General features: G+C 38.7%; 1 protein-coding gene across 2 annotated transcripts in view; it reads left to right on the plus strand.

Moving 5' to 3' along the window:
* The window catches only part of TSNARE1 (t-SNARE domain containing 1), a 533,676-nt gene that overhangs the window by 459,082 nt on the left and 50,042 nt on the right, over positions 1 to 24,552 (plus strand). For both annotated transcript variants that reach the window (XM_084259975.1, XM_084259974.1), the window contains exon 12: positions 9,360 to 9,475. In XM_084259975.1, coding sequence (XP_084116101.1) covers positions 9,360 to 9,455 — 96 coding nt within the window. In that variant the 3' untranslated portion in view covers positions 9,456 to 9,475. The remainder of the gene's footprint in view (positions 1 to 9,359; positions 9,476 to 24,552) is intronic.

Consider the following 24,552-nt stretch of genomic DNA (forward strand, 5'->3'; position numbering starts at 1 on the left):
ATTGAAAGCTGGCTGAACTGCTGAGCTCAAAGGGTTGAGATAGCAGCACATCGACCCAAAGATTGTCATTTCTAACCCAGCCAAGTAGCCCTATTCATAACGATAATTTAATGTGACTAATAAACACTGCTCAGCAAGGTTTTCTCTGAGCACAGCACTGCTTTAATGTGCTTGAATCATTTTCCCTGCTCCCTTGCAAAGGTGTTTCTGGGTTTGAATTGTTGGGAGACTTAAGATGTCTGAGTCTGCCTGTGTGGGGCTGTTAAGCATCTCAAGATAACTTCTGAAAAAAATATAAGGGCATTTTCTTTGCTACCTTGGGCAAATTCTGTTTTGGGAAAATGCAGGCTCTCTGGTGTCTCAGGTACACACAGTAGTCATTACCTGCTTTACGCTGCTGGCTAGATTTGCTGTGTAGAATTTAAACTGCTGCCAGAGGTAGGTGGCTTCATTCCAGTGCTGAGAAAAAAATAATCCTCTTTATAGTGAATTTGTAAATCACATTGGAGGCCTGCTGCCTTGAAAGACACGATAGAAATGTAAGCCATTATCATTTGTTATTACAAATGATGTCTCAGCCATTAAAATAACAAGTATATTAAGAGAATATTAAGATTGCTAATTCAAGCATTCAGAAGTTAGAAAATGCGGCAATTAAATCTGTGTTTACAGGATTAACATCAGCCCCTGTCTGCTTTTAGACAAACCAACACAGAGAAACATTGTGCTCCTATCCTCATCCTGATAGGAGACAGTTGCAGAGAGAGAAATTTACCTCAGAGTTTGAACATGAGTCTATATCACCTAGGATTTGAGAGAAATCATACCTTTCCCAAACTGACCCAGTTTTCTTAGAAACACTAATAAGTGCACCTGCACTCATGGGACAAACTCCCTATTTTTCCTCACACTCCCCATCTTTCTCCAAAGCATGGAGGTACTAGAGAAAATGCTTGTGTTATCTTTCTTGGGGTGGGACACTTGGACTTTTTTTAATGATTTTCTTCTTTTATTTGCCTGCAATACTTTAATTTGAATGAAATAACTTGAGATAGATTGTGGATATGGAAAATGTAAATCTGAATGGTTATTGCTGGCTAAATAGCTGTGCAGGAGAAAATTCAGTCTTACAATAGGATATGCTGAGGATCCATACCTGTAGATTGCAGTTGGCTTAACCAGGAGTGTATGCAAAGAATATAAATGAATAAAAAGGGAAAGGTGAAGCAACTTATGGGGAATGGGAAGACTCTGCAGGGTTCGTGGAAAACAGCAAATAAATAAGCACAGTGTTACAAGGGAAAGTTTGAAATCAGTCCAAATGATGTGGAAGAGAAGACACACAAAGAATGTGTCGAAGCAAAGTGCTATTTCTGTGGTGGTCTGGGCTGGCCTTTTCTTGTTCCTCTCATGTCTTGTGGTTTTTACTTGTATGCAACTTGGCTGTTTCATTCTCATTGAAAAAACACTGAAAGTGCTTAATAATATTACTGGCCTTTTCTAGCCTGTCTGCAGAAGCAGTGATATTTAATAGAAAATTCATTGTTACTCTATACGGAAGCTTTGCCATAAAGGTCACCAAATTTGGTCAGTGCATTTTAATTTGTACACACGTTAAAGGTCATATTCCCCACTTCCATTGCAATAACACAGCGTGTTTACTCTCTTATCAGAGATGATTGTGTATGACTTAGCTAATGGATCTTATCAATGTAAATGGAATATAAAACAAAAAAAAAATAATAATGATGAAAACACTAGTGCAAGTGTAAGGAGATTTTTTTTCCCTTCTGTATATTTACATAATGCTTTGAGGTAAACACACACCTGCAAGGTCTGATTTTCTGCTGTGTTACTCCAATATTTCCTTTTTTCCCCAAGAGAACTCCAAAGCCTTCAGCAGAGTTTCTGCTTGTGTATACTGGAATGACAGTAGTTTCAGATTCATAATATCATCCCTGTATAAACACGTCCAAATGTAATTAAGGACCTGGGCTCTCAATCCAGCAGACTTCAAATTAGCTTTCAAAATGCATATTAAGGGCATAGACAAATGCTTTTGTGCAATTCCAAATGACCTCTGGGGGCAGGGTGAACAAAACTGTATGAACCTCTTTAATGTCACAAAACTCTTTCTACAGAGATTTGCATATAAAATGTACCATTTTATGTCAAACAGATTTGTTAATCTTACAATGAAGGAAGCAGTACTTGAAAATTAATCAAGGTGGGTTTTCATTGCTCAGTAGAGGCCCTTAAAAGGACCTGACCTGATAACTGGAGTCTGTTATTGTGTGGTTTCGAAATTCAATCATTTGGGGGTTTTATTTGCTGGATGGGTTTGCAGGAAATAGATCTCCATAGCAGATAAATCTTCAACAATTTCTTTCCTTGAGTGTTGGAACTGTCCTTTCAGAATTTCTTGTGATCCTGGTTCTGTTGGAATATTCTTCATTATTTGTTCATTGTTTTAAAATTTTCTCTAACCTACACATAAGCATTTTTGTAGGTAAAGTAGTCTTACTGCATCTCTTGGTGTTGAGTAGAGGGTAACATTTTGCCTGCTTTACCATAATAATCTGTCTAAGAAAAGATGAATGACAAATGGACCTCCCCTGGGAGAAAGGTTCTTGCCCATACAACCTAACTGGAAAAAAAACCCTGAGTTTATGTCAAATGTTTACATTTGGCATTGCAGGAATGGGGACAGAGACACATGGTCTTGGATTAACTGTCTTGGGTGATGCTTTTTCTCTGCTATCATCATCCTTATCCTAGTCCAAGAAGAGGATAAGAACAGTGGGAGGTGGAATAAGAAGATGGGATATCAGTGAGGTTAATTTGGCTAATGATAGCAACCTGCCCAGTGTTTTTTGTCCCACAGGAGACCTAGAAAATGCCAGAACAATGAAGTTGTATTTCTCTACTCTGAAGCAGTGACGTATGATCTAAGGTTTCCCAGAATAAAGCAACTGTGTCCTTGCCTGAAATAAAATCCCAGTTTCTAGGGCTTTTTGCCTCCTTAGCAGAGCCAGTTGTGAAAACTCAACCTTCCTGTCTTTCTGTGTACAGTGTAATCACTCTATAGAGAGTAGAGAAGCACAATGCTGCTTTTTCATATGCGAATCAAACACTTACTGCTTTGACTAATTGTTTTCTATTCTACAGAAACACAGCAAAGAGGTTTACTCTGGCCTTTCTTAGTATTTATGGTCTGGTCCAGCTAGCTTTTATATCCTTAGCAAAAAGACATTTCTTTCCTCCTTATAACTGCATTTTCTAAGGAATTTTCAAGATGAAACTTGCTTTTCTAGGCCTGGGGCTCTAATGGGCTTTAATAGTTATTAATTACTTAACTATCTGTTGTGACATAATTAAAATATCTTTCAACATTTCACTTTTCACCCCCGAGAAATAAGTATCTTCTAGGCTGTAAAATATGACTTGCAGCTTATTTTTATGAAACAGTGAGGGAAAGGCTTCTTCCAGGCTCAGTCACATCCAGTTCGCCTGTCAATATAAAGTGCTTCTCATCGTGTCCCTAAATAGCCTTGCTTATTCCTTCCCTGCTTTTCACTCCTATTTCACATGTGTGTTTAAAGAGCCTCTGTCAGGATTAAAATATATCTTTACCTATACCATTTTACTAAAATACCCTGAGAGCCTAGCAAAAATAACTGTAAAAAGCCATTACATCTTACTACAGGATTAGGGTTTTTTTTGTCCCACTCTGCATGCTTTTCATCTTGGGAAAATGTGTACAATGAAAATAGATTAGCTCCAATTTAATCAACAAATTCTAGGTGTCATGGGAAATGGGTTTACAACAGGTTGGGACAGAGCTATAAAACCAAAGCAGTGCAACAGCATACCATTCAGGGCTCAGAATAATCTAATATAATTAAAACAAAATCAGATAATACTACTTATAATTATTTCTTATACAATTTCTAGCAGGAAAAAAAAATAAAACCAAAAACCTTTTCCCAAATTCACCTGATACTTTATTTGTTGGGCTGATTTCTATATCTCTATTTGAATACTCATTTTAAGTGATAGTTAAAGGCAGTCGATGTTTTCTAGAATGGAATTTTGGGGAACCTGTTTCCTTGAGAGGAACATGTTTTTTAGGATATTAAGTTAATTCTAATGCTTCCTGTATGTGGACAGAGCTTTACAATTTATAAGGGAAGAAAACAAACCAAAGCCAACTTTGTCACCTCTAGGAATGTTTGCAGAAGCCTTCAAGTCCCTGGTGGGAAATACCCAATCAGAACAAAACTATTCCCTCAGTTTTCCTTTGTTGGGAGGGAACATCCTTAAGATTCAGTTTGCACCAAGAGTATACTTCAGATTTTGATACCTCTGATGTGTCAGTAGTCCTAGGTATGTCCTTTCTTTGTGAAGAAACTAAGTATACTTCAAATGCAAGTGAAAGATGCTGGGCAGAATTATCTTCTAATTGTTCCTGCAAGCGACCATGAGTGAAGGTTGCAGGAACTGAGAAGGGGTCACACTGCCTCAGAGCTTCCTGTGCTCAAAACCAAGAAAGTCAAGGGCAATAGAGAATAGCATTAATGCACAGTGTGAAAGAAAGATCTTCAGCAGTTGAAGGGACAAAGAGCTGGGAAAAGATGAGTGAAATCAACTGCGGATTAGTTGGATGTGTGGGAAATGTTATAAAAATGCAAAGCTCCCTGAAGAATTATGTCGTAAAATAAATGATTCATTTTACAGGTGGTTTAGTTTAGGTTTGTGAGTTTTGTTGGATTATTTTTTTTTCTCTATCTTTAAACTTTCTGTGGATGTGGCTCTGCTGTTATGAGACTACTAATTTTGAGGTAGAAACAGCAGTATCTGTCTAGGGGAAGTAAGGAATTTGTCCTTGTGAGAAATGATCCCCTTACAGGTTTGGAAATGGTTTACAGTTTCCACGTGAGCATAGATTAACCTTGATTCAAGGCATGGTATTTTAAATTACATTTTTTTTTCTTCTTTTTTTTTTTTTCCTTTGGAGAATTGGAATTCCCTTGAGATAGCTATGCTTCCACCCATGGTATGTGTGGAAAATTCGGACCTTGACATTAGGTGAAAGGCTTGCGTGTTCTCCTGTGAACATGGCTTTAGATGGATCTCAAGAAAACTTGAGTAGATAAGTGGATTTTGTAAGCATACATGATGTCCATAGCATAATAATTACCCATTAACCAAATAATGCAGATATTTTGCTTGAAAGGGAGGGGGGGAAATTCTACCTGTGTATGCACATATGGAAAACATAAAATCTAGCCCTTCCTGGCTGTTGAGTGCTTACAGTTCTGTGCTTTCAGTGTGCGTTGGTGCCTTGGGGTTATTAAAGATATGCTTGGTTTTGTCTCCCACCTTACTTGAAGAATGACAGCAATGGCATTAAGACACTATTTATAATCTCAGTTTGGCGGTCTGATCCTTTTAACCTGATCTAGGAATAACAGCCAGAGGTCACTACATGGAATATTGTTATGTGTGCTGTTTATTAGTGTAGATTTATGTAATATTCAGATTAATATTACATATATTCATGGTCTGCAGAGCCTGTCTGGTAAACAGGATGTGCTGTTCACTGTGCTCTGTGCTAATAGCTTTCCCTTCTGATAAGGGCAGGGAATTAGTCACAAGAACTCACCAAAATGTAGAACTTGTCCTCTTCACGGGACAAGGTTGGTGAACTCCATGGAATGTCAAGTCATATATGAAGGGATGCTTGCACAGGTCTTTCTGAAGCAGCATGTGTATCTGTGTCTTGAGGGGAACAGCTGCCTTTTGCTTATATATCAGTATTTTTCTACCTAAGTGATAAAAGGAAGCTGGGATATACAAACCTTCTTCAGTGTGTGTAGAAAAGGTTCTTTGGCTAGGCAGAGCTTAGAAGCTGTGTTTTTAGTGCTCCTCCAGCATGTACAAATTTATGACCAGAGACTAAAAAGACTCAAAGAACTGAATATTTTCCTTATAGAAATATAAAATAAAGAAAGAACTAGGAATTAACAGGAGAATCCTACAACAGATTATATGGCTGTGAAGGACAGTAATACTAAATCCACTAAGAGATGTTGTAAACAGAGCAGGAATCATTACCCTGACTTACCAGCCAGGACAAGGTCATAAAATGTGAACAAAATACCAGCATACAGGCTTGGCTGCATTTCCCCTACCCTCTGATTAGTCTGTTTATGGTTGAGTTTTATGCTTGCTTTATGTTGGTTAAAAACAAGAAAACAAGGGGGGTGAGGAATCTATGTAAAGTGCATAATAAGAGTGAATAGGGCTTTGCAGTGCTACAAAGAGCAAAACAAGGGAATCTCTGCAAAGGGACTGAAGGAAAAAACATTTGAAGTGATAACTATACAGCCTCTGAAAATCTCATTTGGAATATTTGAGAATGCTGCTTGAAGCTAAGTGACCCATTAGCATCCTCTGCCGACCAAACAAAGGCTCTGGCATTTTGGAAGTGGACAAGGACATCTAGGTTTTTTTAAGAGAGTCTGCAGTTTTCCTCCTTTGACGTGGAATTAATCAAGGTTAAAACAGAAGAAGATGCCATAACAGGCCCATTGCCTCATACACTCAGCTTACAGAATTAATTTTACTTAGCCCTCTAGAAATGAATCTGCAGGTGCAGAGCCACTGTGAAGAAACATCACTTGATGGGTGAAAAAAAACGTTGTGAAGGACAAGGTGAATCTTATTGTCTTCCCCAAGAGTCACGAGTCACAATGTGGTGGTTTAAGCTGGGAGGCAGCTAAAACAACCTCATAGCCATTTGCTGAATTCCCCCATTGGGATGGGGGGGGATACAGTTGGTTGGGCGGGGAGAAGTAAAACTCATGGGTTGAGAAAAAACAGTTTAATATGACAGAGGAGGAAGATAGTGATGATAAAAGAATATACAAAACAAGTGCACAGGACAATTGTGCACCACCATCAGAATACCAATGGCAAGTGACAAGCTAGTTCCCAAGCCCTGGTCTGAACCCCTGGCCAGTTTCCCCTAAGTTATATACTGAGCATAACACCATACGGTATGGAGTATCCCTTTGGCCAGTTTGGGTCAGCTGTCCTGGATGTGATCCCTCCCAGCTTCTTGTGCACCTCCAGCCTCCTTGTGGGTGGGACAGTATGAAGAGCTTAGAAGTCCTTGGCTCTGTGTAAACATTGGCTAGTAACGAACAAAGTGTTGGTGTGTTACCAATATTACTGTAATCCTACATCCAAAACAGAGCATTATACCAGGTAGTAGGAAGGAAATTAAGTCTATCCCAACTGAAACCAGGACCAAAAGTCAACTGAATGATAAGTGCAAGCAAATCATAGGATCATAGGGGTTGGAAGGGACCTCAAGAGATCATCGGGTCCAACCCCAAATGGGAATCCTCAAGTAGAGTTTTGGGGAAGGGAAGAACAGTGTGTCCCCACATACTCCTTTCTAGCATATCTGACGAAAAGATCAGAGAATCACAGAATGACTAGGTTGGAAAAGACCTTTGAGATCATTGAGTCCAACCATTCCTGTCCTGTGCTAAACCATATCCCTGAGCACCTCATCTACCCATCGGTTAAACACATCCAGGGTCGATGACTAAACCCCCTCCCTGGACAGCCTGTTTCAGTGCCTGATAACCCTTTCAGGGAAGAACATTTTCCTGACATCTGATCTAACCCTGCCCTGGTGCAGCTTGAGCCCACTCCCCCTCATCCTGTCTTTCTTAATAAATGCAAATGGAATGATGTGTTTAAAGCACCTATTTTTTCCAAACCCAAAGAAAACATTTCTGTGTGACTAATTGAAAAGCAAACGGAGAGCCAAGATGAATCACTGATTATCTGCTATGGAGGTAGGACAACATAGCATTTTAATTTTTAAAAAATAATAATCTGAAATCCACACTTTAATAAACCCAGCAGTTTTGTTGGTGATTGATTCTGGAGGAGAGGACAAGTCATACATCACAGCTTTCTGCTAGAAGCACTTCTCTAGCTCTACACAGCAAAATGCATGAGCCCCTGAGGGATTGCAAGGGAATGCAGCACTGAGCTTTGGAGCACCAATGGAAGACATGAGTCTCTTGTAACTGGCAGTATAAGAGGCCAAGACACCCATATAATAAAACAGACAGGGAACTATGGTTATAAATTGGAAGAGGGTAGATTTAGGCTAGATATAAGGAAGAAATTTTTCACTGTGAGGGTGGTGAGGCACTGAAACAGGTTGCCTAGAGAAGCTGTGGAAGCCCCATCCCTGGGAGTATTTAAGGCCAGGTTGGATGAGACTTTGGGCTACCTGATCTAGCAGAGGGTGTCCCTGCCTGTGGAAATAGGTCCTCTTTGAGGTCTCTTCCAACCCAAAGCATTCTATGATTCTGTGGCTCTATGGGAAATGCAGTGTGGTGCAGAGTGATATATACCAGTTAGAAAATTAGCTGAGGCAGACTGGGAGAGCTAATTACAACAGTTATGGAAAGAAAGAAAGAAAAGTGGCTAACAGTAATAATGTTAACATAATCTTTCCTGTAAGAGTGCTGCTTCAGCTGTAAGAAAAGTAAAGAACTCTAGACTAATTCAATGGGTGTTATTAAGTCTGGTGGCTGGAGGGCTGGAAGATCTGGTTGCAAGTTGACTCTATGTCTCACGGAAGTTACTTTTTTTATGTATTGATAAGAGGATTGCTGACACTATAGGGTCAAGGAAAGACACTTCTTCTAATCCATACAAAAAGGAGTAAAAGGAAAAATCTGGAAAAGATTTTAAATTGGAGCAATGTTATGGCCATGGAAGTCACTGGGAAGGCTGATGGGTTTAAATAGGAACAGACATCACAATTAAAACCCTGTACTATCTCTCCTTTACCATATCTTAATTTGCTGGAGTTACATTTGCCTACCCTGTAAATAGCCTGCCTTATTGCTTGGCTAGATATCATTACACAACGGGGTGGAGAGAGACCTCTTTATCTTTCAGTCTTCTCCTGGCAGTTGGAGAGCAGATTTGACACCCCCACATCAAAGCCAAAATTAATAGCCTTATCCATATCCATCCCTCCAAGCAGAATCTGAAAATTTAGAGTGACACAACCACTGAATTAAGAAGAAAGAATGTTGTGCAAGGAAGGTGAGTATATTTAAGGGATTGTCACTGAAAAGGAAGTATCTGGATAGTCCAGCAGGATAAGTCAGTCTAAAGGAGACAAATATTCCATGTTGTATTGACTTGTTTCAAATCATCCTACGAATGGAAAACCAGCAAAATTTCTTCATTAATTTACTCTCCAAGTTCATGTTAAACATCTGTGCACTTAATTCTTTGTCTTTCTCCTCTTTTAGCTACGAGCCAGGAAGATGAAGTGTTGCCTTCTGTCTATCGCGTTGGCTGCTCTGGTGTTCATTGTCATAATCATCGCGGTCTCTGTCAAGCATTGATCTGACTATGGTTAACACAGGTAAAAGCCTTTAATTAAGTCTTTTATCATACCCTGTAAGATGGTTGGGAGACAGTTTAGGAAGCTGTTAATGATAAGAAAAATGTATCTTTCCTTGCATATTGAGGTGGGGCGTATGAAAATAATTTCAGTTAAAAAGTATTTGAGCTCAGATACCATACTTAGTGGATCTTTAAAAATAAGTCAAGGTAGTGTTCAAACAAGACATTTCCTTTTTTCTCTTATGTTTGTGTGTGTTTGATTTTGTATGGACCTTACACTAATCCTAATTGATGAATCCTAAATCCTCATGAATTAGAGATACAGAAGTGGTGTTAAAGACCTTGGAATTTAAGTAGGGTCTGGGGCAATTCAACATCACACAGATACACTGAAATTTTCCAAAGTTCACCTATCTGCCGAGATAACCATGTGAGTATCAGATTGTTCTCCCAAGTAATAAGCTATAGTGAAAGAGGAAGTAGCCTCAAGTTGCACCAGGTTTAGATCGGGGATTTTTTAACATTTTTTTCAAGAAAAGGGTTTTCAAGCTTTGGAACAGGCTGCATGGGGAAGTTGCTGAGTCACCGTCACTGTAGATATTTAAAAGATGTGTAGATATGGTGCTTAGGAACATGGTTTTGTGGTCAGCCTTGGACATGCTAGGTTAACAGTTGGGCTTGATGATCTTAAAGGTCTTTTCCAACTTAAACAATTCTATAATTCTATCCTCTGGAACTATCCTAGAGGAAGCACAAAGGATTGATGGATTTTCCTTAGTGTTTTCTTTTACAAGTGTTCAGTGTTACTTAACAATGCTGTCCTTCCACCTGAGAATGAAGTCATTGCAGTCTAATGTGCTTTCTTTCTACATCATGTTCTCAACTAAAATTAGCAGGTGTTGGTTCTAAACAATCACAGAAATACAATTTATCACACAAGGTTCATTAAGCTTTGGGACTGCTTGTATTACATTGTGGATGACAAAATTTGGGTACAATCTACAAAAAGGGAAATCTACAAAAGGAAGTATTTTTTGAAGGACATCAAGTACCATCTCACTGGTTCTGGATAAGGATGGTCACGTTCCCTAAACGATCGCTAAGAGAAATAGCTGTAAATATTTTTCTACACTTGTTTGGACAGCACTGAATTGAGAATGATAACACCTTCAAATTAATCACATATGGATGTTCTTATGGCATATATATGCCATATGTGTGGTTATATATAGATGAATAAAGATAAATTCTACATATATTTTTATCTTTTTTACATGAGACACTGATTACGGGTGCAGATAGTGATCTGTCCTGCTGATTTAACCTAAACTACAATAATTTTAGTTGCATTACTTTGGTTTTGTTCTGTATTAGTCTGGTTTGAAAACGTTATCCATCATGATAATCTATAATGTAATAAAATTTCTTTTATATGTAGTTAAATATTCCTATCTACTAGAGATCACAAATCTTATCAACACTTGACTAAATCTAAACACATTTTAATCTAAGTCCCTTAATTTGAGAAAGTTGGAGAACCAAAATATTCTTATAATAAAACTCCATTGGAAAATTAGAGTTAATCTTCTGTTAAGATATCCATGTCTTGAGGGAATTCAACCTAGAGATATTAATGAATGCCCTAGGAAAATTATAATGCTCTACTTTTCATCATCAGTTGTGAAACTAATTATTAAGCTTCTAAAACATGAGTTACTCTCCAGCAGTACAAATGTTGGAAAACCTACATTGAGTTATATTGGAATAAATATTCTTCCAGATCACTATAAAGCAGTTTTAATCTAGGTTGACCTCTGTATGTGGCAGATTACACATTTATATTTTGAAGATTTTCAAAACAGAATGTTTTCAGAATTTCTGTGTCCAGAGTGAATATTTGTTTTCTATTCTGAATTGCAACACAAGTGGATTTTAAAATGTAATTGGATTTAAAGTTTCAACTACCTCAAAGACTGTCTTACCTACTTTAGGGAAATAGAGAGCAGCTGGGTTTGACATTTAACAGCTCTTCATGACTGTCCAGAGAAAATAAAGGGGAGAAAGCAAGCTAGGGAACTAGCTACAAAATACTCTGATTGGCATAGGACACATAACTGAATAAACCCCCAAGAATCATAATTACTGGCCAGAACTTCCAATTAATATGTCATTGAAGAGTTTATTCTGTGCTAGATCAGTAAAGAACAAAAAGAAATAGCACCAGCCACGCTGTTTACATGGTTTGAGCCCCATTTGCATGATATTCAAGGTAGGATTTCCTTAGCTTTCACAAGTGCAGCCTGGATGGGAAGTCTGAAGGTCATTGAGTTAAAGGAAAGATGATGATTATGACTATTAGCATATACATTTTTCATCTCCTTATTTTTATTGTTCTTGTTTCTATTCTTGCAATGATGATACTGAATATACTGTTCTTCTCAAAAGGACATAAACCCCAACTTTTCTTAGTTTTTCTTTTTCCTCACCATAAATTAGATGTAACTTTGGCAGATGAGCCCATTCTTTCTGTAAGAAAGAACCACTTTATGAATCTTGAAAAGTACTTTTTTCCTGTGAGTTTCTCAAGCAGTGATGGCATCATTGGCTGCTGGCTCAGTGTGTGCAGAGACCAGCTGTTCAGGAATGCTCTGAGCCCTGACTTCTGCTTGTCATGGCCCCTGCTGTAAGTATGTCACTGCTCCCTTGGGGCAGTTTTGTCTGGCAGAAGGAGAGAAGAGCATCTACAGCAGACACAGAGAAACTCCTGGGGACGTATGTCTACGTTTGTTTGCTGACACCTCAGGAAAATAGCCCAGGAACTTTTGGGTCACATTGCTCATATTGTAGCAACACTGCAGCTGCTCTTTTTTCTTTTATGGTACAACATCAGTAAACATCTTAAAAGGACAGCATTGCAGTAGCAGTCTGAAAGAAGTTCTTCCTTTAACAATCTCTTTCTCTAGTGCCAGGATTTCTTAGCCTAGATAGACCTTCTGTGTCCTCCTTCTTTTGACTCATTTGGATGAGTGCACAATTGCACAAAGTGACAATCAAGACTCTTGGAATCCTAGTCTTGAATATTCTTTTTGGAAAAAAAAAAAAGAGGTGACAAACTTTGAGAAAGATGCTACGTGTATTTGATGGCTGGAAAACATGCTTCCCAATGACAACTTAATCAACTCAATCTATTTAGCTAAAGAAAAAAAAGAGAATGAAAAATGACTTGACTAGTCTGTGCTCTTTTCTTGGATTAAGTCACTGCAGCAAAAGGTGCCTTCCCTGTTTACACACTTCAGTCAAACAAAGGTTACTGGACTGAGCTTATGGACTTTGTTATATAGGTCCTTAAACCCTATGACCTTCCTGTTCTTTCCAGCCTTAGCATCTCTTAGTGAATAAAGAGAGCCTAGAGGAGTAAAACAGTGTTTCTCTGATAGCTGATGCAACCGTTGACAGCAATGTTGACCTATGGAAGAGCAGAGTAACAGGGAAGTGTACAAGTGGTCATTCAGCAGAATATTCTCTCAGTCTTCAACAACTTGAAGCTCAAAGGCTTCCTGATCCAGGAAGCAGTTATTTAATTTTTAGCAGCCATTGATGCATTCCTTTCTTCATCATTTGACTAGTTGTGTTTTGAACCATCATAAACTTTTAACATGTGAAATATTCTGAGCAAGGAGATCCACTCTAATTGTAGTCAACATGCAATCTTTACTGTACAGCTAAAAAGGTGTCTTGGCCAGAATCTCCAGAGCAGGGCTGCAGTCCATATGGAAAAGCAATAATAAGGCTCCAGGTGTCTGTTTCCTGAATATGCCACAGTTGGAGGATCTTTTTAGTTCAAATTGATTTAATTATTACACAAATCTAGAAAAGATCGTTGTAATCTGTATTATTTTTCCCTCTTACAATCACATTTTTCCTTACCTAATACATTTATGGTCTTATTATGTGGTTAAATGTTTTCTGTAACCTGAACAATGACGATGAGGTTCAGACAGATTATTTTTCTGCAGTCTTTCTTTGGTGTATGTTTTTTCCTTATTTTCAGACCTTATGGGTTTTTAGGTTGGGACCCTGTGTGCTGTACCCCTGGTTCCTTGCAATGCAGTAGGAGTAAAACCTGCACTTGTTTGTATGCAGTTTGTTTTTTTGAAGGAGCAGAGTGGCCTAGGGAGGTAAAGAGAATCTTTATCTAAGACTTTTAGGCCTTGGAGTTAGAAACCAGGACAACAGAACAGCTTTCATATGATAGGATCTTGCTAGGTTAGCCCCCACCCCTTCTGAAGTCATTTATTCCACATTCTTCCCTCATAGCAACAGATAATCCAGGCAGAACATATCACGTGGAGCCAAGAGGAAGTTCTTCCAAGCCAGAACACATCAATAACTTACCAAACAAATGCAATGAGAGCCTGTATCTGTTGGGTTCATGAGGGCTGTAAGTGGCAGAGAGGGAAAGATTGACAAGTGGCATTGTGGTACATGGCATTTACAGTTCTGTCCTTCCTTCCCAGCACAAAACAAATCTGGGTACCCACTTGTGACACTCGCAGTAGAAATCCTGACATTTGCCTCGTGTTTCTTTTGCCTGGCAATGTCAGGTTGTAAGAGCACAGCAGTACCTATTTAGTGTTGAACAGAGCAATAATTCAACCTAATGAGTATTGTAAATAAGGGGAAAATGTAGACAGGTTTGTTCCATGGTATTCCTTTCACCTTTTAAATTGATATCACAGGCTGGCTTTATTTTGTGTCTCTTTTTTTACCACGTCTATATATGGCTTAATAACTATGTGAAAGGCTCAGTTTTCAAGCTTGTTTCATTATCTCAAGCCCTGAAAGAGTTATATTTTTGACAGCTGCCATTCAAGTTCTAAAATAGTTCACCCTCTGCCCTGGCTGGGGTGTTGCTTCTATATTTCTGCAGCACAATCAGGAATCAATAAATCTGCAATATCTTTTTTTTTTTCCAATATTCTGAAAAGTTTTCTACATTTATAGTCAGCTGTCAATTCTTGTAAGTTTGATTCTTGTCTTTTAGTCTATAATTGCTCAGATCCTCATATCCTTGTTCAATTTTTGCTCTGGCAGGAAGACTGAGGTACATCTTCCTTCTGCAGTAACTTTTGTGCTTCAAATATATATGAATCAAAAATGAGATATGAATTTTCACTGATTCTTATATGATGAGTCTGAGTTTAAGATTTGGCCCAATTTCTTAAATTGACGTTTATGTTCTTGAAGATTTTCCTGATTTCTATGACTCTGTCTGCATTTCTCCTAGATAAATTATTTCCCTGACAGCCAGTTAAAACCTGAGACACAGACAGGTAGAAGAGAGAATTATTACCAGTAGAAAATAAAATTTTAAGAGACAATAGTCTGCATTATACAAAAAAATCCTTCAAAGTAACAGGACAAGAAGTGACAGTAAAAAGTAGATTTATTTCTAGGAAGTTCTCTGAGTTTTCACCAATTACACACCTCGCTTTCAACCTTCAAACTGATTGTTGTTTTGATAAGACATCACATCATCAGGTTGCTGTGATTGAATACATTTCAGGTTAACCTTGACTGCTGTCCATCTGCATGCTCTTTGGTCTTTACTAGTATCAGATAATGCCAGGTCATTAATTCCACTGTGAAAGAGGGCTAAGAGAGGAAGTATTATGTTGCATATGCTTTAGCTCAAGAGTCAACATGTAGACAGTTCCTGTAGCTCAGTTAACGAGTTGTAACTTGAACTCATTGATTTGAATGCAAAGTCAGTAGGAGTTTGAAACAGCCAGAGGTTTTCCTCATCCTGTCTCAGGTTCCTATGCTGTTTCTTTGCAATGGCTAGGAAAATGGAGTACTCCCACTGCCTGGCTGTGCACCATGCTGACCCTTCAGATGGATGGCAAGTCTTTGATCTGAGCTCCCCCAAACCATCTGAAATCATTAATTCTTTATGCTTTGTGATTCCTTTACACTTAAACCATTTAGACACACCTCTAAGGACATGATGTGGAGGAGCCTGAACTTCAGTGTCTTCAGTTTGAACTGCTAGAAAGATCACAAAAGTGACCATGCTAGATCAGACCAGTGGTCTCTCTGGCCTCATAATTGTATCATTCACAGGTACTTAAGGGAAGACCATGTGAAAAAAAGAAGAAATATCAGTTAGAATAATGGACAGCACCAGCCATTCCTTTAATTGCTTAAATACGGATTTAGGTGCCTAAAATTTAGGTTCCAAATCTTTGAATGAGTCTATTGCAAGTGTCCTCTTCCCTGTGGATTGTCTTATTTTCTTAGGAGCAGTGATGTCTGGTGGAGGGAGTAGTTGGTGTTTGCAGTACAATTAATGGCTCAGGAGGGCTCTCTGAGGCATAAACCTCTAGGAGAAGGGAGGATTAGGCTCTTTAGAAGAGTGACATGGATTTATAAACTGCTCACACATCCCTCCACCACTGTTAGCTGACATTTTCAGTTGGCAATGCTTGAATTATCTGTCTCATCAAGCCCCCAAAATACAGTGAGATTTTAGTGTTGTGAGAGGGACAAGCGCAGAGAAGAGCAGCCCAAGGGAGTCCATCATTCATCCTTAGCCCTGAGGTGAGTGGACTTTCGATTAAGTCAGTTTGGGAAGGTGTGTGGTTCTTTTTGATAAGGTTAAAACAGCTTATTCTTCTCTAGAGAGCAATTCCTCACGGCCTGGGAATGATGGGGGAATATGGGTAAGGTTGCTGCTTCTGAGTGCAGAGCTTGGTGTCAGGGGAACCAGGAGGACCTGAATGACCAGTTCTGTGCTAGCATGTATTGATCCAACAAAAGCCACTCATTATTATCACCACATATTTCATCACCATTCCAGTCTCAACTGGTTCTCTGGTATTTTAAAGGTTTTTTTATGTGAAAGTTTGAAAAAGAGGTGTCTGTTGCTGTCAAATAATAGACAGATCTTCACTCTCTTCACTCTATTCCTAAGTAACATAGAAGTCCAATCTTAAACTCTGTTTTCTATTGGAACAAAATGGCCACTAAATCTATAGCCATGTTCTATCACCAAACTCAGTGGCAATGACAGAATCTCTATGTTGCTTTTCCCCTTCTTTGAACACAGTAGTGTTATGTAGAAATTCTGAGGCACTTAGGCACTCTACCTGTCTCTGTTCTTGAGATGTAAATGGGGGAAAAAAATGTCTCCTAAGACAGGGAATCTGTATTGTGTCTGGATGAGATGGAGTTAACTTTCCCCAAAGCAGCCCTCATAGTGCTGTGCTGTGTATTGGTAGCTAAAATTGAGACCAGTCATGAGTGGCATTCTGCAGTTGATAGTGGGACTGGCACTGTTTAACACCACTGTCAGCAACATGGACAGTGGGATTTGGCAGCATGTCAGCAAGTATGCTGATGACACTAAGCTGTATGGTATGAGTGACGTGCTAGAGAGAAGGGATGCTATGCAGAGGGACTGGAGGGATGGGCCTGTTTAAATTGCACGAAGTTCAAGAAGGTGAAGTGGAAGGTCTTACACATGGGTCAGCACAATCCCAAGCACAGCTACAGGGTGGGTGGAGAATACATTGAGAGCAGCCCTGAGGAGAAGGACTTGGGGGTGTTGATTGATGTAAAGCTCAACATGAGCTGGCTTGCAGCCCAGAAAGCCAGCCCTATCCTGGACTGCATCAAAAACAGTGTGACCATCAGGTCAAGGGAGGTATTCCTCCCGTCTACTCTGCTCTGGTGAGACCCCACCTGGAATATTGCATCCAACTCTGGAGCCCTCAGCACAAGAAAGATATGGAGCTGCTGGAGGGAGTCTAGAGGAGGACCACAAAGATAATCAGAGGACTGTAGCATCTCTCCTATGAAGACAGACTGAGAGAGTTGGACTTGTTCAGACTGGAGAACAGAAGGCTCTGGGTAGACCTTATAGTGGTTTTCCAGTACCAGAAGTAGGCCTACAGAAAAGACAGAGAGAGACAGCTTACAAGGGCAAGGAGCGATAAGACAAGGGAGAGAATGGGTTTAGATTAAAGAGCATGTATTTAGATCAGATATTAGGAAAAAAAGCATTCCCTCTGGGGTTGATGAGACAAGGAACCAAGCTGCCCAGAGAAGCTGTGGATGCCCCCTCCCTGGCAGTGTTCAAGCCCAGATTGGATGAGGTTTTGGGCCTCCAGATCTAGTGGAGGGTGTCCCTGCCTATGGCAGGGGGGTCGGAACTAGATGGTCTTTGAGGTCCCTTCAAGCTCAAACCATTCTGTGATTCTAAGAAGGTGTAATTAATACACTGGTGTTTTGGCTACTACTGAGCAGCACTGGCATAGCATCAAGGCTGTCTCTCCAGCAGGCTGGGGGTGGGACAGATTTTGGGACCCAAAGTGACCAAAGGGATATTTGATATCATATGACATCTTCTCAGCAATAAAGGCTAAGGTAAAGGAGAAGGTGGGGAGGTGTTAATCACATTTGTCTTCTGTAGCATTTTCTCGATGTACTGATGCTGATGCTCCTACTTCCAGAGAACTGGCCAGACAACTCCTGCTTATGGGACACAGAGAATAAATCTTTTCTTTTGCTCTGCTTCTGCACATGGCCTTTATTTTTGTTTTATTAAACTACCTTTATTTTGACCTGTAATATTTTTTCCATCATATTTTTTCACCCCTCACTCCCACTGAGGAGAGAAATGAAAGAGCAGGGTGGTGGACACCTTGCATCCAGCCAAGGTCAGTCCACCATCCACCAGAGAGTCTTAGAGGTTTTCTTGGAAATAGGGCAGCACATAGTTCATCAGTGCCATTTCCTAAGGGACAGCATATGAGCCTCACTAGTATACAATCTTCTTGAAAGTGTTATGTGACTATTATCCTTGGTATTGGTGTCAAAGAAGAGTAATGTTGGATCATTGGTCTCTGGAAGAAAACCTAAAATCCCGCACAGGAGGTTATCTTTGGTAATGTGATAAAGAAGAAATATTTTGGCAGTTTAACAAGAGAAATTAGTGTTCTAGCGGGAAAGGCTCTTAGAAGAGCAATACATCTATGATTATTTCTTCATGAAGAAAGGTGTTTTAGAGGGACAACGTGGTTGGTGCTTGTGCCTCTCAGAGATGTCACGTGCAGTGATGTGGATGAGAATATGTGCTGTACCATGTTGTATTCTCCTTTGCAACCAGCTTGCTTTCTTCAAGCAACTTTAATGATCTGGGAGGTATTCTTTAAACTTGAGAGTGAACTCAACAATTTAAGGCTTTTTCTATGACCTCCTTTTTTTTCCTGGCCCTTTATTAACATAGGAAAAAAAAATAATTTAATACAGTGGTTACAATGTCTTTATTAACTATCCACCTTACAGGATAGATCTCAGAAATATCCACATTTTGATAATATATTGTCTGTTCAATATATAAATAATAAACTCCTAATTGCCTTAATCTCCCTGATGTGATATTCTCAAACCATCTTTAAAAAGAGAATTATAATTCCACCATACTCATTGAATTTTCTGATATATCCCTTTTAGTTTCATTAGGCTTTAATAGGAGTTAGAATCTGCTTCACAACAACCTCTCATTTACAAAATATGTTTCAGCTCTCAAAATAGGCTTTTTAGATGTATCTGGGAAAGGAACCTTTTGACTTTAGTAGTCATTAAAGCAATAAAAAGAAATAACTGTATTTCCTAAAAAAAAAAACCCAACCCAAAACTGCTGGAGAAATGACTTTTTTTTAACTTCTGAGTTTGGTAAGAAAGTTGCTTAGCTTTGACAGATTATTAATTCTCCAATTAATAGCCATATTTTCACACTGAAATGGGCTTTTTACATTACAGTGTCGAATGACTTTGCTATATAGTGCATAAACCGTTTCATTTCTCTCACAAGTAGGTCATCAGGAATTACTATGTTGAGGGCTTGTACAAAGAGACTCCGTATTTAGAACTGTGCATTTCAAATGAATCATACCCCAGCTCATGAGGTGGGCAAAGTTTCTTGTCAGTGAAACGATGAACACGGTGGAGTGGAGGTAGATCATTTCAATTTTCACATTACCGCGGTTGATTGAATTACTTCTTGTTAGCTGAACTGCTGTAGCTGTCCATGTACAGCCTACTGATAGTGCAGAGTAAAATGCATTAGGCTTGATGTCATGTCATCAAAACGTACTAAGAATAACGTCCCATCCATTGCTGCCTTTCAGCATACAAGCAGTAACTCATTAAACAGTTGTAATTTGATCACTTTTGATTGTCTGTCTAGCCTTTAGATTAAAAAAATCATATCATGTGGAGTATTTTCAGGGCATCTGCTTTTTCTTCTTTAAGTTTCAGTTCTAGAACGTGTACAGAAGAGCCTTAAGCAGCAGTATCTTGAGCAGCCTCTGGACAGCTTTGTGTTGGAGGGATTTATATTTTTTTAAAGGGAGGTAGAAGAAAGCTGACCCCCTTCTAGGCTTTGATGGCAGCTGTCCATATTGCATTTTGCTTTTAGGTTGTACATGAATATAAATAAAAATAAAGAATAATGAATAAAAGCCAAGTGCAAGCAAGTTGCTTACAGATTCACAGAATGTATAAGGTTGTCAGGGACCTTCAGAGGTCATCTGAAACAGGCAGAGTCACCTCAAGCAGATACTTGTGGCAGTGTCTCATGAGGTCTTGAGCACTTCCAAGGATGGAGACTCCATAAACTATGTGAACAACCTATTCCAGTGCTTGACCACCCTCACACTGAAGAAGAAGGTTTTTTTCTTATGCAAAAGTGGAATTTACTCCATTTCAATTTCTGAAAGGATTGGGTGTTTGATGTCTAGTAATGTGCCTTGTAAAAGAGGTTGCTATATGAAGAGGCATTCTTGATTATTTTGAGTAAAATTGTTCTTACTTTTACAACTGCCATTTGTATTATGTTTACAACATGCAATTAAGGATTCCTATTAAATGCTCTGTACAAGGCAGATCCCAATGACCAATATTTATTTACATTTTTTCCAGAACACAGCATTAAAAAGACTATAGAGGAGAAAAGTAATGCAAGACTGAAGCTATAAAAACTGCATTTCAGCTTGTATGAACGAATTTGGGTATTTATTGGCTTAGGAAATTTTCTCTTATGACACTCAAATGTTGCTGTGGGGTGACAAACACAAAATTCCTGGAATCCCTTTAATTTGTAGCAACTTCTCCTTTATTAAATTATGTATTCCAAAGGATATCTGGTTAATGACCAGTATATGGCAAATATATTCTCCAAGCTTATTAGTACAGAAATAATTGTAAGTGGTTGCTATAGTTCATTAAGGCTTATTTATTTTATAGTTCATTAAGGCTAATTTTATAAGTATAAAATCAGTTTTCATAGCTATTTTTGCCTCTTTTTTTTTTTTTTTTATGTTTCTCTGCCATCTACTGCTTGCAATATTTTCTGATTTTTCTTCTTTGTTCCTAAATAATCCTCCACTGTGTTTACTGTGTTGGCTTTTAGTCAACAGTTTTGCTGAGCAGTAGCAGATGCTAATCTTCAGTCAGACACATATTCAGTTACATATACTTTTTATGGGTCAAAGGACCAGTTACTATGATCTCTGATCTCTTGATCCAGCATACTGGAAGTTCACCTTGTTCATGAACAGAAATTTATCTTACTCTATGCATGTGATCAAAAATCTCAGTGACTTGATTTCATGAGTGTCATGAAGCCCAGAGTAGGTTTCATTTACACATAAAATTGTACCATGGGATTAAAAAGGAATGTGTATAGTTTTATTTTTGGTTTTTTTTTTTATTTTACTTTCATTGACAGTGTAATCATATTAGTACTTTTTTTTTCTTAATAATTTGTAGAACTCTTAATGTATAGTATATTGCTTAATACAATCAAAACATATCACAGTAGTTTAACATATGGTTAAACTCACCAGCCTGGAGAGCCAATTTTCCAGGCTGGGTTTGAGCTCTATATTCTTTTACTGCTGTTTGCAATGAGCTGTTATAATACACTTCTCCCCTGCCCTTTGCTCAGTATCTTACTGAGCCAGAGGGTACCTGGTTTATTGATGGCAAATGAGGGTTTAACAGGTACTGCATTGCTACAGATTTCTTATCGCTTAGGTTTTCCAATAGATCACAAGGGATCAGTTGGAAAGACAACATCCTCCATCTCTGATGCATACTTGATTTTGATGTGAAAAGAAACTTAAGAGCAACCTTAACTTAAATCTTGTCAAATTATATCAGAGAAAGACTAATACACAACTCTGGTAGCTCAGAGTTGGGACAGAGGTTGGTGCCTCTTTTTACTTTTTATTTGTTTTAATTTTATGCCTTTTCCACTTTCAATCAATACTTAAGTATGTATTGATGAAAAGACCAGAACTGGAGAATACAAGCCTCTCATTCCTGTGTCTTTGATATGAAGTGTTGGAACTGTGCCTGTTTAATGTCTGTCTCAGCAGTCATTTGCACATTTGTAAACAGTGAAGCTATTACAAAACAGATTAAATGGTGGCCCCCTCTGCATGTCTCATACTCTTCTGTTTTACAGTAGAAATCAATGGTTTAAATCCTTATTCTGGGTTTAGGGCGAAATTGGGGTGAGACTTCCCCTTTAACAATATGAGCCTAAATCCAGAAGGAATACTATGAGAATAATAAACAATTTTCCTTTCTTCTTGTGGGATTAAAGAAACCGATGTGATTCAAAGGCACAGTCAGTTCTGTCACTCATTTGCAGCAGGGACACAGCAAATTTACAACTCATTCCACTGTTGACAGATGTAAACCAGGAAAGGTAGTAATTTTAGGACACTTTTTTTTTTCCCCTCCTAAATTTGTGGATATACTGACACTTACAATCTGCTGAAATCTGTTTTTTCATGTGTTCAAGCAGTAATTTCAGTAGAATGTTGTGTTGTGAGAGTTTCATTTTGACGGTCAACACATTAATCCTTTGCTAAAACATACATAAACACCTATATACACACATATGCACCCAAAACCTGGGGTACTTAGCGACAGAAAAAACCCACCCCAAACCCCAACAAAACCAAAACCAAACGCACAAAAATCCCACCTTGAACTTGGGTGGAACAAGTTCCCAGGAATGATTGCAGTCCTGGATAAATGTAGTAATTGTTTCAATTATGAAGAAGAATGAAAGAGCCATTTGGAGGTTAATCAGCAATCAGCCTTCTCTTCCATTTGCTTGGAGCTGAAGGACAAAGTACTGACAGTTTTAAGCATTATGGGTATGCATTTGTGTGTACCTATGGTCTGTGTGGTTTTCTGTTCATATGTGCATCAGTACCTCTGAAAACAGCCTAGTTTCACTATGAAGTATCTTGCAAATTGCGTACTATTGGTTTCAATTGCTTAATACAAAACAAAGGGCTTTAAGAATACTTTCTGTTGTTGTGATTAAACCCTGAATGCTTTCCCTTTTCATTGGCAACATTTTTATAAGTCAAAAAGGTGGCCATTCTTTTTGTTGGTATTATTTGTAATGAGTGGTCATAAGGGTTGCTTTTGTCTAAACACCCAGGAAGTTAATGAGCTTACTTCCATGGGAACAGAAAATCTCACTGTGAGTCTACATAATCCTTTTTCTTCCCTAGTATGATCCTAGTGCATACAAACACAGTAGAGAAAAGCATTTCAGTAGCCAGGAAAGCAGGTTTCCATCTTTTAGGTCACTCCACCACTTCTTTCATATTCTGTGAAACTGAAATTCAGTACTATGACATCTAATATGTCATTAACTCATCTGGCAGCCTCAATAAGCATTTTCCTTTGCAGCAGAGACACAAAGTATGTGGGTCTGTTGTTTCAGCCAGAGTTGACTGGTCTTTTCTTTGTGCTTTAAGCGACATAATGTTTCATTATGGTCAAAATCCACTCCATGGATTCAAGCCACTTGGCTTGAAGGCCATAGCCAGCCTTACCTTCCCAGATGCTCTTGGGTATTGAGCCGGGCTGATCATTTATCCCAGGGCTGACTATTTTGTTTGCTTCCTCCCAGAGCTGAAAATTAAGTTTATGCAAAAGCCCATGTGCTAGCAGAGTTCCACATAAGATTTTATTGTGCATCATGTATGTCTCTGGATCCCTCTTTGAATTCCCCTTTTCTTACATCTTGCTTCAGTGTAGCCTGAATTTCATTTGGTTTTGCTTCCCACAAAAGGGAAGTTGTTGGAAGGAAAACGTGAGGATGATGAAGCTATCAACAGCCACAGATAGTGGAGAAAGGTGGTACTGAGAGATTAATCCACAGGACTTCCCTTGCTTAGGTTCCTGCAGCTTAATTGTGTGTCCATTCCTAGGATGCTCAGTCTTTTTCAGAATCTGATACTTCCTGAGTTTCTGGGAAGTTGAATTTGCTACTCTGTTTTCCATCAATATCTCTCCCAACTTTCTTAGAAAAGATAAAAAATGATTTATTCTACTTTCTAGTAGATAAGAAGCATTTGCATAGCCAAATGGGTTAATACAACATGCCTGAAACTCCAAACTGGCTAGCTGTAGGAAATTCCTGTAATAATGCAGGGCATTGCCTAGGCAGGATAGGAGTAAATGTTAAGTTCTTATGATTAGTTTAATTTACGTACTGAATTTCAACAATCCACATTGCTGAGCTTATGTTCAGTGTTTCCTTGCTATTGAGTTATCACATAGGATTAATTTGCTCAGACCTTTACAGTAAGTTACGCTGATTCAGTGAGTGTTCTGGCTTCTACTGGAGGCATGTCCAGCATCCAAGGAAAAGGGTAGTGTTCCCAAAAGAGCAAAGAAGCCAATGTGGTTTCTCATGATTTCTTACTACAAAAAGTCTGAGCAATGAACCCAATTTTAGTGTACAGTAACTACAAAACTCAAGTCACTCTGAAAAGTACACAGAGAGGTCCAGCAGGTCAAGGGGAACCTCTTACCAGAGGTGAAAATTAAAGAGGCACAACTTAACTCATTCCTTTCTCTCTTTAAAACTCAGTTTAATGTTGGAGAACTTACATTCTTGAGATGCTTCTCTCCCTTTTCAGATACATTAGCTGAGATCAGTGAGGGCAATACTGACTTTAGCATTCATGTTGAGAGAGTTTTTTGTGTTGTTGG

Source organism: Gallinula chloropus (genome assembly GCF_964237585.1).
Source record: "Gallinula chloropus genome assembly, chromosome: 2".
NCBI classification, from domain to species: Eukaryota; Metazoa; Chordata; class Aves; order Gruiformes; family Rallidae; genus Gallinula; species Gallinula chloropus.